Source organism: Blennius ocellaris, assembly GCF_963422515.1.
Source record: "Blennius ocellaris genome assembly, chromosome: 20".
NCBI classification, from domain to species: domain Eukaryota; kingdom Metazoa; phylum Chordata; class Actinopteri; order Blenniiformes; family Blenniidae; genus Blennius; species Blennius ocellaris.
In genome coordinates, this window is record NC_137669.1 from 14992991 (window position 1) to 15006614 (window position 13624).

The window sequence follows — 13624 nt, forward strand, 5'->3', positions numbered from 1 at the left end:
ATTGCACAGTTCTGTCACATCAGTGTGTGTTATCCAAAGTGTGTTACTTCACTGTGTCCTTGATTGCTCCCGGTGGTGTGTGTGTGTGTGTGTGTGTGTGTGCATGCGTGTGTGTGTGTGCATGATTGTGTGCGCAAATGGGTGGATCCGATGTGTCATCTGAGGCTCAGTGAGATGACTCGAGCATTAAAATACACTGTGTAACGTCCATTTAGCCATTTAGCATCCACAGTGGGCTGAAAAAACTTGTGTTCCAGACAAAGTGGAGAAAAGTTGTACCTGGAGTTATGTGACCCATCAGATGTGTTCTGAGTTTGAAGTAATGAACACATAACTAACTCACAGGAAGTGTGGGTAAAACTCCTGAGAGATAATTACTTCCCCTGAGTGTTGCTCTGCAGCTTTGCTGGTGCTGCTGCTACTGGCTGGAAACTCTGCTGCAGCTGTCTAGACCTCAAGATGCATGTACATAATTAGTATAATTAATATGTATGAAAATAACTGAGTTGAACCGGCTTGATGATTTAACCCAGCTCTAATGTAACACATCAGTGTGACATGATTCAGTTAGTTCACACTGCTGCTGCTTCGTGATATTGTTTGTCATTTTAATGGAGAAGAACCCACTTCAGAGGTTGCTGATCATCACAAAATCCGTTGAAATGAAAATAATAATAATAATAAAAAAGTCCTAATCCTCTCATACATTTTCTCACTAAAATTCTTTCCAACCCGTATACTGTGCATGCATATTCATTGGTCTTAGTGAAAGGTTTTAACGCAGCTTCCCAAGCAGCTGCAAGAAGGAAAATCTTGGCATTTCTTTTCCCGTTGCTGGAGCGCCTCTCAGGTGTGAGAGAAGAAGGGACCCGCAGAGCGCCTGTGACGTCTATAACGTGCCACCAGATTAGCTATAGCTCCTGAATACTCCACTGCGGCTTGGCAAGTTTTTCACATATTGATGCCACACTTTATCAACACTCCGTAATGAGCACCGTAATTATCAAGGCCAGAGTGTATCTGCACTTGATTTTATATGACAAGGTTTTTGGGGGGCTTTTTTTCTGTTCGATGTTTGCTGCCTGTCAATCAAAGCGCGTACTTGAGAGACAGCATAGAAAAGAGCAGCGAAATAAAGGTTATAGAGCAGTCAAGGTACATGGAAAAACAAAAAGCGCTATAATATAAATGTAGACGTTGTATCAGTCATTTCCAGTAGAGAGAGCCGGTGTGTATTTACCCTGCCAGCTTCTGCCCTGTGTAGGCTTTTAAACTGATGCAGCAGTATCTTAGACATTACGAAGTCTGCAGCCTCAAATTGAATCAGCGACTTGTTACAGCCCAGCAGCATCGCTTTGCATTAGGCCCCATTTTAACAGATGCAGAGTGACGCTGATGTACAGCAGCCCGATCCGGCGTGTCTGACGCACACGCCAGTACAAAGCTGCTCTCATGGGTGTCCAGTGGCCCCCTTTCAGTTTAGGTAGGGGAACTGCAAAACAGCTGTGCTCTTTGTGTTGGAATTATCAGTAAAAGTTCAGAGTTACACAATGTGAATGCAGTTGACCAGTTCATTTCCACATCAATCTATGTCTAATGCTTATTTTTGTGCTTTTTTTTTTATTAACCCGTTTTCTACATCCGTTCACACACACACACACACACACACACACACACACACACACACACACACACACACACACACTCCGGTTTCAGTCCAAATCAAGTTTGGCTATAAAATATGATTAAATGATTTGTTGATATTACGTGATGGCACCAGCCTGCAGACGGATCTAAATATGTTTGCGGGGTTGTGTTTTGGTGATGTTGTGTATTTTAGAGAACACAGAGACTGAGATGTCATTGCCAGGATTATTTTAATTAGCAGTTAATTAATAGATGAGCTGCCATCTGTGAGATATTTGACAGTCCTTTTATATTTACCCATCGAGGAATCCCAACCAGGATGCTGCATCAATTTTTAGTTATTTCAACATTTTCATACTCTTGGATTATTTTCAGGCATGTGGTAGGTTTGTAATAATGCCTGTAAAAACATACAGTTAATTTACATAACTGTGAACACACTTAAGCACAACACCCTACCTTCAAATGATTCATCTCTGTGATTGAAGTAAACACATTCTCATATTTTCTATGTGTTAACAGTAATCTCTCTGACGTGTTGGCAGCAGCTTCTAGCTGACATTCCCTTCTCCTTACTGAAGTACAACTTATATTGCGTGTGCTCATTGAAACAAATCTATTTTTGATTGATTGCTTTCTCGACCTTCTGTTGTAATCCTGTCCTATCTGTGACAAATATACAAACAAATGCTGTGTAGATTTGAGCTGAATCATCAATTTATAGCTGGACTGGGTCCAAAAATGTATGTAACATGAGGAAAGTGGCCATTTAATTGTCATAGAAATCAAACATAATTACGTAGCATTTTTTTCCACAATATCCTGACAGTAGGAGCAACATTGACAAATGATAATGTAGAGAAAATAGTCCTTCTAATTTGAAACTATCAAAGTACACCCTGAATAGGTTGCCAGTCATACAGTGCAAACATACAGTCATACAGAGACAGTCACACACACACACACAGTCGACCTGGTGAACTTGGCGCTGTGACAAAAATACACAACTACATGATGCAACCATGCAGCCTACAAAATATATTTACAATTATGTAATGTCTTTATGATGGCTATGGTGAGTTCTATTTTAGCCATATGCCATATTTAGCCAAAAAAATATGCAAGTTTATTTTAATGTTTGTTGTAATAAAAGGAGAGAAGGAGGAAGACGGTTCAGTAACCGGCAGCACATTTGGCACTGCTCACACACGTGCACACCCACACACATAAGTTGGAGGCACATAATGGCAGTAAAATCACAGGTCATTAAGTCTTCTTTAAAGATTACCAGCATATAAAGTTTTGCCTGCCTCAGCCCGCTTATGCCATGCTTGACAGTCATCATCATCGTCACACTGGCTCCAAACTGTATTCATTCGTATTCATAAGAGTGCTCGTCTAAATGTATATGGGGCAGTGAATGAGAGGCTGTTATAGGAGAAGAGCACTGTGTCAACAACGATTACACTCACTCACACAGGGTGAGAAGCAACACCACCATAACCATCTCTCTCTCTCTCTCTCTCTCTCTCTGTCTCTCTCTCTCTCTCTCTCTCTCTCTCTCTCTCTCTCTCTCTCTCTCTCTCTCTCTCTCTCTCTCTCTCTCTCTCTCTCTCTCTCTCTCTCTCTCTCTCTCTCTCTCTCTCTCTCTCTCCCTCTCCCTGGCTGTCTTCATGAATATGTACAAACACAGTGATGCTGGAGAACCCCAGCAGATGACAGCTAAGGTGTGGTTTTCTGACAGATTGGCAGCTCTGACCTGGTTTTTAGCGTGAAGTTAAGAGGTCTGATGGGTATAGACTGACAGTACTTCGAGTATTTTATGTCACATATCACCAGGGTAGAGGTGCTTATTGAAGTCATATTTATCTGGAAACATTAAGATTTTGCATGTCAAAGGGTCAACAAGTCTCGCTTTTTGCATGTTCATTGCATGCAAATAAAATTGTACCTTTTTATTCTAAAGTTTTGTGAACTTCACTGCCGTGTCCATAAGCTACAGTTTTACTAAAATGTATTGTTTGCCAAACTCATAGAGAAGAAACGCAAAGTGCAAAGTAAGCGTAGCCTCATTAGTGACTGAGAAATATGTTGATGTTGAAAAAACAAAGAAGTGAACTATCTTCGAAAGGCTGGCCATGCTTGTGTAGTGGCATTTGAAAAAAAGCACTTTTTATAGCACAAATGCATATTCTTCATGTGAATTCATGATGGTGCGTATAAATATCTATGTCAGTGCTTTTAACACAGTGCTAAGACTTACAGGGTTAGGCTTTTTTTCATAATGCAAACAGGACTACTCTACTCTAAAATAGTCCCGCAAACTCAGGTGTCTTATCAGGGCATGGAGTGCTGGGATCAGTGAAGGAGGTCAGCAAGTTCTGGAAAATCGAGGACAACTGGGGAGAAAATTCTATAAGCACAACAGGAGCTTCCCATGACTCTCCAGGAGTTGTTCGGGAAATCTGACTGTTTTGTTTGCTGTAATTCTGTGTTAGCCTGCAACATTGTAAGAATGCCTTTAGAATTCAATGTGTTGTAAATGTCACCACAGACCAGTGATCTGACTGCATTATGAACTCAGTGTCCATTTTGAAACAATTAAACCAATAGACAGATAGTTGACGAGGTTGGTTGACGTATTGTTAAATCGTCACCTCGAAGGCTTGCTCTTTAGTGTTATCATATTTAGGGATAACTGAAAACTTTCCTTGGCACCATCACATGAGTGACTCCAGCCGATATTGTGACGTTTCACCAAGTGTGAAGTGGTTGGGTTGCGGATCAGTACCTCCAAATCTGAATCCATGATCATGATCCAGAAAAAGATGATGTATCCACACTCAGCTAAGTGGAAGAGCGCAAACATCTCAGAGATTCACAAGTGATCAGAGAAACGATTGTGGCATTGGCTGTAGACATAATTGTGCAGTTGCTGTGACAGGCTGTTATAGTGACAAGATGAGGGAGTTGATAAGTAAAGGAAATACCTTAATTTGAGAGCCAATCTGCATGTATGATGAACTCTGATGGCATCCAACTGTTGGTCTACCAGGAACATCTAACTGCATCTCAGTCCTGAGTTTGACCCGGGAGAGATTTTGTCTCTCACTTGGTCTCGGAGCATATTGGTCTCTGTCCACAATAAATAGAAGGAGTTGCCTGTTGGAGGTATTTCTGGGCTTCCTTTCTCTCAATATTCTCACTGCTACACTATATAGGCTAAGTAGAAAATAAGCTGGATGGGTATTTGTTTTTTTTTTTGGGGGGGGGGGGTTTTAACAGGTTGTGCCTATTTTGTCTTCAGCCAAACCTGCTACTCAACTTTAGTTTGGCCTGAAACACTGACTATTTGTTTTGCTTGGTTCAAATTTTGGTATGAAGTGTGGATGTGTAAACACAAATCCATTTTGGTCCTGTAATGCTTTGTCAATGTTGTACCATGAACATGTACATAGAAAACTACATCACATAACAATGCTTTTCTATTCAGTAACTGCTGATTTTCATAGTGCTTTTTACATGTTGTTTACGCCAACATACTCCCAAAGCAGAAAAGCGTCAGATGAGGGTCTACTTTAAAGAGCAAATGAAAAAGCCCAGAGAGCCATGTCTGAAACCTCTGGGCATGCAGGACTTCGAGTGCCTACGACTGACCACCTATTATATAGCTTAAGATGTCTCCATGTGTTTCCATGCAGATGGAGAGAAGTCAATACTGAAGAACCACCTGGAGCAGAAACCACAGGCGCAGTGGGGCTCCATGGATCCTTCCAGAATAAACAGAGGTCCCCTGGAGGATATCAACTCGCCTGAACAGTGAGAGCTCCCTCTTTCTATAGCTCCTCTACCCCCTTGTCCCACACCCCCTCCCCTCTGTCTTGTCAGCTTTCTCATCAGACGACACGTCACATGTAGCGCAACTACCAGCAGCTCTTAGACTGTTGCTCTGGCAACAGAGCACTGTGAAAGCATGAGCCAACCGTGTACTTTTCTCTCCCACGCCCATGCATATAACCACAAATAGTGTACATATTTTGTTTCACTAAGCAGGACTTACTGAAGCTTTATGTACCGACAAACATGCGAAGCATTGTGATGTGTACATGCAGCTGATTGATTTGTTGGTACAACTTGTACAAGAAGACACTCAAAACACTCATGCGACAAATGCAGATCTAGAGTCAGTTATTATTCATAGGGCAGCAAAGCTGAGGGATGTCGACTTCATCAATGAGGAGGGGGACACTTCATGCATCATTGAGAACTCTACCTCCTACACTCGTTTGAACCAGAAGCAGGAGAAGAATGAAGTAAGTCGACGGAGAGATGGATGGATGAACAGGAGGGGGTGAGACTCCGCACAAAGGGGTACGATATTGAGGAGAGAGCAAGTTCAGAGTGAAGATTGATTACGAGAGAAAGATGTTTAGATAGGAAAGACAGACTGAGATTAGACGAAGGAGAGAAAGAAGGAGGTAGAGACTTGCAGAAGCTTATGTAACCAGTGATTTACAGCTCGCATTGGAAGCAGCTCTGAAAATAGACAGGGAGGAGAACAGAAGTAAAGGAACACTCGGAGCTATTCCCATGCCACATGAATGTTTGATCACATGGAGAGAAGGGAGATGAAGAAGCAGTAAGAGAAGAGAAAGAAGAGACAGATATAAAGAAGTTGGACTGGAGTTGTGAATTGAAATAGGTAGAGCAGATCAAATACATTGACATGATGCATGCAAACTCATGCACCAGGTGTGTACAGTTGTTACGTCAAGCATGTCTAAAATGTGTTATCCGTGTCACAACATACTGAAAATGACAAGAAACATCTTCGTGTTCAAACAAGTTTGTGTTTCCATTGCAAGTAGAACAGGTCAGAATAACCACTAGGCCTGAGGACCATTAATATTTCAGTTCACCTAATAAAACATTTTTCTAGGTCTATTGCTGAACAAAGCTTGAATTTCATTACCCCGTCTTAATTTTTTACATAACTGCCATTTGGTTATGTAATTTTCTTGCAAACGGTTGGCACTGGCTCTGGCTCTGGCAAGGTAGGGTGCGAACTGTCACACCAGGCGGAAGCATGAAATGTTCTTTTTGTCAGATGATCCCAGAAGCTGGGAGGAACAGCGGATTAGGAGCTTAGTAAGGAAAAGTAAAGTTACATGGTAACTACAAAATATGCAGGAAAATAATCAGAGAAATTGCTGAGGGAGCTTTTGACACTTCCGTTATAGTATATATTTGTGTTTTCTTAATCATTTAGTCTAGGTGTTTGCCTTTCACTGTAGCGAGCCTATCTGTTAGTCGTGTTGTACAATTTACACTTAATTAACAACAGACATAAACAATTCCCTTTGTTGACAACAACAAACAGCCCATTGTGCCGTTTTCATGATCAGATCTTCTCTGTGTGTTCCCAGAAGAGGAGGCTTTACGGCCAAATGTTAATGTTTGCTCAACCAAATGTTAAGGACAAAGAAATTTTTAAAATAAAATCACACTGTGAGAAATGTTGTTATGGGTGGGTGGTGATAAGATGAGTTAAACTACTGAAAAAAATTGACATTTGATGATATGAAATCAGCTCTACTAACCATAGTTATGCAGAAACACAAACACATGAGAGAAAATAGTGTAGTAAGTAGCCCAACCAAAGCAGATTCTCACGGATATTTGCATTGTTGGGAACCATTTGGCAGGGATGCACAAAGAAATGTATACATTACAAGAAGCAAAATAGTACAATACTGCAGGACTCAAACAACCTTAATCACTACCTTTTCGAATAAATCAGCTTACTGGTTGACACATATGTATTGTGTGAATATAAACTGCATCTTTTTGAATACAAAAAAAACGTCTTTATACTGTAACTCAGCCTTTCTTCTTCTTTTTGATCTGCAGCATACAACGTCGGCTGTCTTTGCAGCTTCCTATCCTGCACCACGCCTACCTACCTTCCATAGGAGGGGTTGACGCCAGCTGTACCAGTCCTAATGGCAGCCCTGGTTCGAGCCCAAGGCACAGACACATGCCTCCTTCCTACCGGGTAATGGTCTCTGGCCTGTGAGCTCCAGTCACTCCCCCGCCTGGCTCTTCGCAGTGGAGACATATGTGGTTCTTTTTTTCTACAACAAGAGACTGATATCATCAGCGTATGTGCATATCTCGTCTCGGATCGAGGAGGACAGGGGGAGAAGAGAGGGTGGGGGGGCAGACAAAGTATCACTCTTCACACCTCTTCAGCCCGGTCTTTCTTGAGAACTGATACCCTCAGTCAGGAAAGGGTGGGAGGAGACGGAGTGGGTACCGGATAACCCTTAAAAACTCCTGTGATTAATATCCCCTCATCCATCTGCCCCACTCTTGCCTAGGCATATACACATATGCACAGTCAAACACAGATTCAACTACACACATGCACAAATACAGTGACACCCCAATAGCAGAGCACTGGTGGACTGCCCCTAATCTGACGTGTAGCCTTATCTGCTTCAGAGGGGATTGTTTGTTTTTGTTCCTTATCTGTTACATGTATGTGCTTGCGGCTACATGTGAGCTTGTCATCTAACTTGAGTATTTCACTGCTTCAGTGACTCGAAACAAGTTTGGAGACGAGGAATTTGCAAAACCCAACAAAGCAGATCATCTGATTTACTGCCTGTCCCCGTTCCAACCTTGTGCAGACATGTAAATATCATCATTTCTGACGTTGTACAATGTACTGTAAGCTTTGTATATGCTGTGAATGGACAATGAAATAGGTCCAAGCGTGGAGCTCGTGACAGATGAGGGTAGGCATGAAAATTTCCAATGAAAGCTTTTGAAACATGGCTATCCTTCAAAATAGACATATGTATGAAAGAGATATGGATTTGTCTGTGTTACTGATGATAAATTAGCCTGTGAGCAACACAGCTCAAAGTCTGAGTCACAGAAAATGAAAAATGCACCAGGGCCCATGACTTTACACTGACTAAGATGCACATGGCTTTCTTCTCCACTTTGCTCAATTTGTACCACTGCTTTCCATCCGAAATCTCTACATTGCATAGGCCTTCATACTTTAAAACCTGCTTAATATGTCCTCAGAAAGCATGTTACACAAAATATTGACACTATGCCTTTTGGCAGGTCTCCAAAGTTACGTATGCTAGAAAGTAGAGCTAAAAGACACCACAAAAGTGTTCCACAATTGTCTTTTGTGTGTGTTGTGTGCCGGGAAATGCTCACATAGAGCTGTTTGCCTAACATGCAGGAGAGCACCTTATAAGTCCAGGTGCTTTTCAGACACACCATTAGCGATGGGCCTGGTCATATTGATCCCCACAGAGTGGTCTGCATAGACTGTTAAGATGTCCATCTGAGCTAGTCCTCAAAAGCTAACCAGCATCGTTAGGCTGAAGGGGGTGTCAGTGGCACAGCACTCTGGAATAAATAAGAACATTCAAAATATGATGGTGGAAAGGGTGTAGGTCGACCAGTTCTATGGCTTGTTTGGATTATATGGTCAACCTGAATTTCCACGCGTGGTAGTAAAGAGAGGGTCATGGACGAAGCCTGAACCAACTGTAGCTTTCAGTTCCACAACGTTGATGCCACCACTGCTGGTAACAGTGACACAGCACAGACACAGGGCTTTCTTTCACAGAGTACATCGAGTGTCATGAAAAATCACTTCACATTTAGCAACAGTTGAACATACCTCAGTTGCTATGGAAACGTAACTCTGCGCCATTGAACTTGGCCCGAGAAGGCTGCGGTGAGCACAACGGTCATCGGCAGTGTCGTCAGTTTTTCTAGAACTTTCCTCACGCGGGCGAAAAAGCAAACAGGGACTCCGGAGAAGAAGAAAAAAGTACTTTTTTATCAAGTGTGAGAAGGTTTGTTCTCAGCATATTGTTTCACCATTGGTGTCTTGGTTTTTAGTTTTTAAGGCGTTTGTTGAGCGCTGTGCCTGTTGTCTTATATTGTAGCCTGCAGGACCCGTGGTACATACATAGGGTGATAACTGCACTGACCCGGAAAACCACAACATTGGCCACACATGTAAATTGTACAACCTGTCATAGTTTTATTTAATATCCATGCCTCAGCGAATGGATCCATTGGGGGGTGGGGGGTGGGGGGTGGGGGTACTTAGGGAAAAGCAGCTTTTCAGCTGGAGTGGATTTCTCCTGCAAGCTGGTGTCTGATCATGAACACTGTCAATCGGCCTTCACCGGAAAGGCCAGGGGAGACTACAGAGTCAGAGTGGGAGACGAGCTCGTGGAGCTCCACCTTCTATCGGACATATCAAGGCTGACTCCCTGGGAGCGCTCCTCCCCTTCCAGCCTATCCTGTGAGCAGAGGAGCAGGGAAACGTCGAGCACAGACCTCCGAGGAGTCGCCGCTTCTCCTGTACCTTTGCCAACCAGAGAATCGCGGTGAGCGAAGGACGTTGGCAGAGGCTTGGTTCTTCCTTCTGGAGAAAGAGAAGAAGAAGAGAAAAAAAAAAAAAAACAACCGCACATTTTATATATTGCATTATATGTGATTGTGTACAATTTGCTGATACCCTGATGATGGTGTCCATGTATGGATTATTTGGTATTTGGCTTTCTCAAGACGGCATGAAATAAAATGTATAATTCACAGAGTTACCTCTGTTTTTGCAACTTGTCGTGACAAATCCACTCTGTAGTTTCATCCTCTCACCTGCAAATTTGGTTTGACATGTGTTCCCTTACAAACCATGGATATAAGTTTGTTTTAACTCTTGATCTGTTCACATATGTCAATGCCAAGATTCTCAGCGGACAAACTCAATATCATCATATCAACATCAATGCTACTGGTTTAGCAGCTATTCACCGAGGGCAATAAAGTGAAGGTAGTAGCAAATGATCAATCTTAATAAACCCCTCCTGGCATTTACCAAATTACCAAATTACTTTTTCTAGTCCATCCAAAATACCAAATGCAAATCATCAGGTATTGTTCTTTTTTTTTTTTTATGTGCCCTGATATTTTTTTTTCTGTTTGGTTTTTGGCTTTCATGATTTCAATTTTATTTCCATCATGAATGAAAAATTGTTCAAATGCAATTGTGGTAGGTCAAGGGCTCATAATTTTCCTGTAATAAATATTGTCATGCTGATGGTTTGTACTTCCCACAGGTCTTTTTACCTTTTTAGTTTCACGATCAGAGTGACATATACGTACACAATTATATCTTTGTATGTGTCATTAACAAAGTGTCCAGAGGTTGTGGAAACATACATGTCCAAAAATATAACAATATGAGAAATATCTTAAGTGGAAAAACACGCAGGTCCATACTGTCACTGTTTTGTCAGTTTGATATGTGGTATCACATGGCATTAAGTTCAACTAAGAGTTTAAAATGGTGAACAAAACCTATGTTTAATGCAACATGTTCAAGAGGGGCAATAACTTGTTTTCTTATTACAGAGAGAATAGAGAACTATATATATGTATATGTAAAGATCTTTACGTACATTCTCATTTTTACATAGGAAATATTTCACAAATATGCCACAAGGATACTTGGAAGTCTTTTTTTTTTTTTATTTACAGTATCTGTAACTATGTTATGTACAGATGAGGTCTAGATATGAAAAAGTTGTATAATATAAGTATCACACTTGGAACACCTGAACATTTTTGGAGCCATTAGTTGTTATGGGGAGTGGGGCGGGTTTGAAAAAAACAAACAAAACAAAAAAAAAACATTCTTCTTTTGTTGTCTGAATGTTATGGACAGCCTTTACTTTTCACATCATCGTTAAATAAAGTGAGACTGAAAATAATGCAATGTGTGTTTTATCATCACACACAACTTGGATGCAGTACAATTTCACTGGTTCTAAAGACAGATCGTATGCAAGAAAGTGGTTGTTGAAGGCACACAACTGATCTCAAGTTTAACTCAGTCCCAGTCCCAAAAGAGGTCAAGTACATTGCATGGTGGGTGTTGCAATCAGTGTGTGAATGTGTGTGATATTTGAAACTACCGAAGCCCAAAATATATGTATAGAATTAAATAAAAATGTACTTTAACAGGGGCATTCCTGGTGTCATTACAACAAAAATCAGGCAATATCTAACCTGCCATTCACCCAGTCAGCTCCGACAGCCTGCAGATCCCCCGTGAGTCTGGTGGATGAAACAGTATAAAAGATAGATGGATGACTCATTGTGGGCCGTGACTGAAACAACAGCTTTCGTAATGAAACCCAATGTCGACCAAGAGAGCTGCCGTCAGCATACGCAGTTTCTTCCTTGTTTGAAGTTTATTGAAAGACTACAAAAGATGATGATAATATAGACAGTAGATATTGGGGTTAATAACCGTTAACCTTTTGATCTTGTTCTGTGCTGAACGGACTCCAGGCAGCTTTGATCAGCAACAAAAATAAGTCACACTGAATCAGGCCATGTGAAGAGCAAGGTGTTTGCTGAAGTGCAGTCCAATCGTGATGGATTGTTCCACTGCTTTGCATCTTGGTAGATGTTATCTAGCCTCATTGAACTCTGGGGATGCTGCTTATTTTCTTTTATGCAGAGTGAGACGTCTTTTTGAAAATTTGACTCATTCATTCATTTCTTCCATAAAACAAAACAAATGAATGACATGCAACAGGCCGCATATTTTTAAAGTGACATTTCTGCGAATGCCAGAAAATGAATTAATATTAACAACTGAACCATTACAATAACGATTTGCAATATATCACTCTTACGTCTGACATTTAACTTTATTAACTTAATTTCAGCCAGAAAAACTGAGGTGTTACTACACCATTTAACAGTTTTGCTGCTCAAGTCCTGGTAAGTGAGACATATCACAGTACAATAGAACAAAATGTCAAATTTTTTTGTTGAATGTGCTGTAAAAGAATTATTTATAGGTTTAGTTTTTGGTATCACTTCCTGCTGTGTTTAAATCAACATCCTGAGATCTGTGTCATGAGACTATATAGTATTGCCACTCTATTAAAAATCTTGTTGATCTCCCAGTTGAAAGGCGATAAAAACTAAAAACAGAGTGAGCTGCAGCGCTGCGACTCACCGGCCAGTCAACGTTAAATCTTCTAATTGGCACAGCAAAAGGTGCACACATAAAATGAGCTGCCTGCTGCACTTCCACAGAGCAGGGGAGCGAGGGGAAGGATAAATGTGTAATGAAAAGTCTTGTATGTGGAGGTTGATGAATAATTAAACTGTTTGACAGAAACTGGTGGCACACAGGATGGAAGGAGACAAATGTGTTCCTGACAGGGTGCCGTGTGTTTGCATTCACGTTTGTGTCTCGTGTGTGTGTGTGTGTGGGTGTGTTTGTGTGCTGTAATGGTGTGAAAGTGCACATGCAGTATGTCCTGCTGTCAGAGTCTTTCTTCATCCTTACTTTCAAATATTTATCATGTGGATTCTAGACATACAGTCGGTGCAAACTGTGTTCCTGACAGGGAAGCAGTGGAGCAGCTCGTTGTGGGGGACTGTGATCCGGAAGTATCGCGAGCATTTGCAAACAAAACCCTCCGTTTGAGTCAGGATTGGCATGTGCTCTTTGTGCGTGTATTAGTATTTCACTTCAGCTTCATTGGTGACTTGAATAGCCCTCAGATGTGACTGTAACTGTGTGTGTGTGTGTGTGTGTGTGTGTGTGTGTGTGTGTGTGTGTGTGTGTGTGTGTGTGTGTGTGTGTGTGTGTGTGTGTGTGTGTGTGTGTGTGTGTGTGTGTGTGTGTGTGTGTGTGTGTGTGTGTGTGTGTGTGTGTGTGTGTGTGTGTGTGCGTGTCTCACTATTTATCCTGTGAGTGACCACCGGACATACACAAATCTTCACTGACGGTCAGCTTGGATCAGCTCCAGCGCCCCGTGACCCTAAGATGAATCAAACAGTCAAAAAGATGGATGAACGCCATACAAACACATAGTAGCATATATAGAATACGGATTGTATTACT

General features: G+C 41.4%; 2 protein-coding genes across 2 annotated transcripts in view; one reads left to right on the top strand and one right to left on the bottom strand.

Annotated features, from left to right (window-relative positions):
• Positions 1-7723, top strand: part of gabbr2 (gamma-aminobutyric acid (GABA) B receptor, 2) — a gene marked incomplete at both ends in the record, with an annotated part of 178687 nt that extends 170964 nt beyond the window's left edge. The window contains 2 exons of the mRNA XM_080516552.1: positions 5349-5466; positions 7558-7723. Coding sequence (XP_080372678.1) covers positions 5349-5466; positions 7558-7723 — 284 coding nt within the window. The remainder of the gene's footprint in view (positions 1-5348; positions 5467-7557) is intronic.
• A 2045-nt stretch (positions 7724-9768) lies between these two features.
• Positions 9769-13624, bottom strand: part of elp2 (elongator acetyltransferase complex subunit 2) — a 34537-nt gene continuing 30681 nt past the window's right edge. The window contains exons 23-25 of the transcript XR_013937076.1: positions 13461-13541; positions 11764-11811; positions 9769-10117 (exon numbers count right to left, since the gene is read on the bottom strand). The gene's annotated coding sequence lies outside the window, so the exon portion shown is untranslated. The remainder of the gene's footprint in view (positions 10118-11763; positions 11812-13460; positions 13542-13624) is intronic.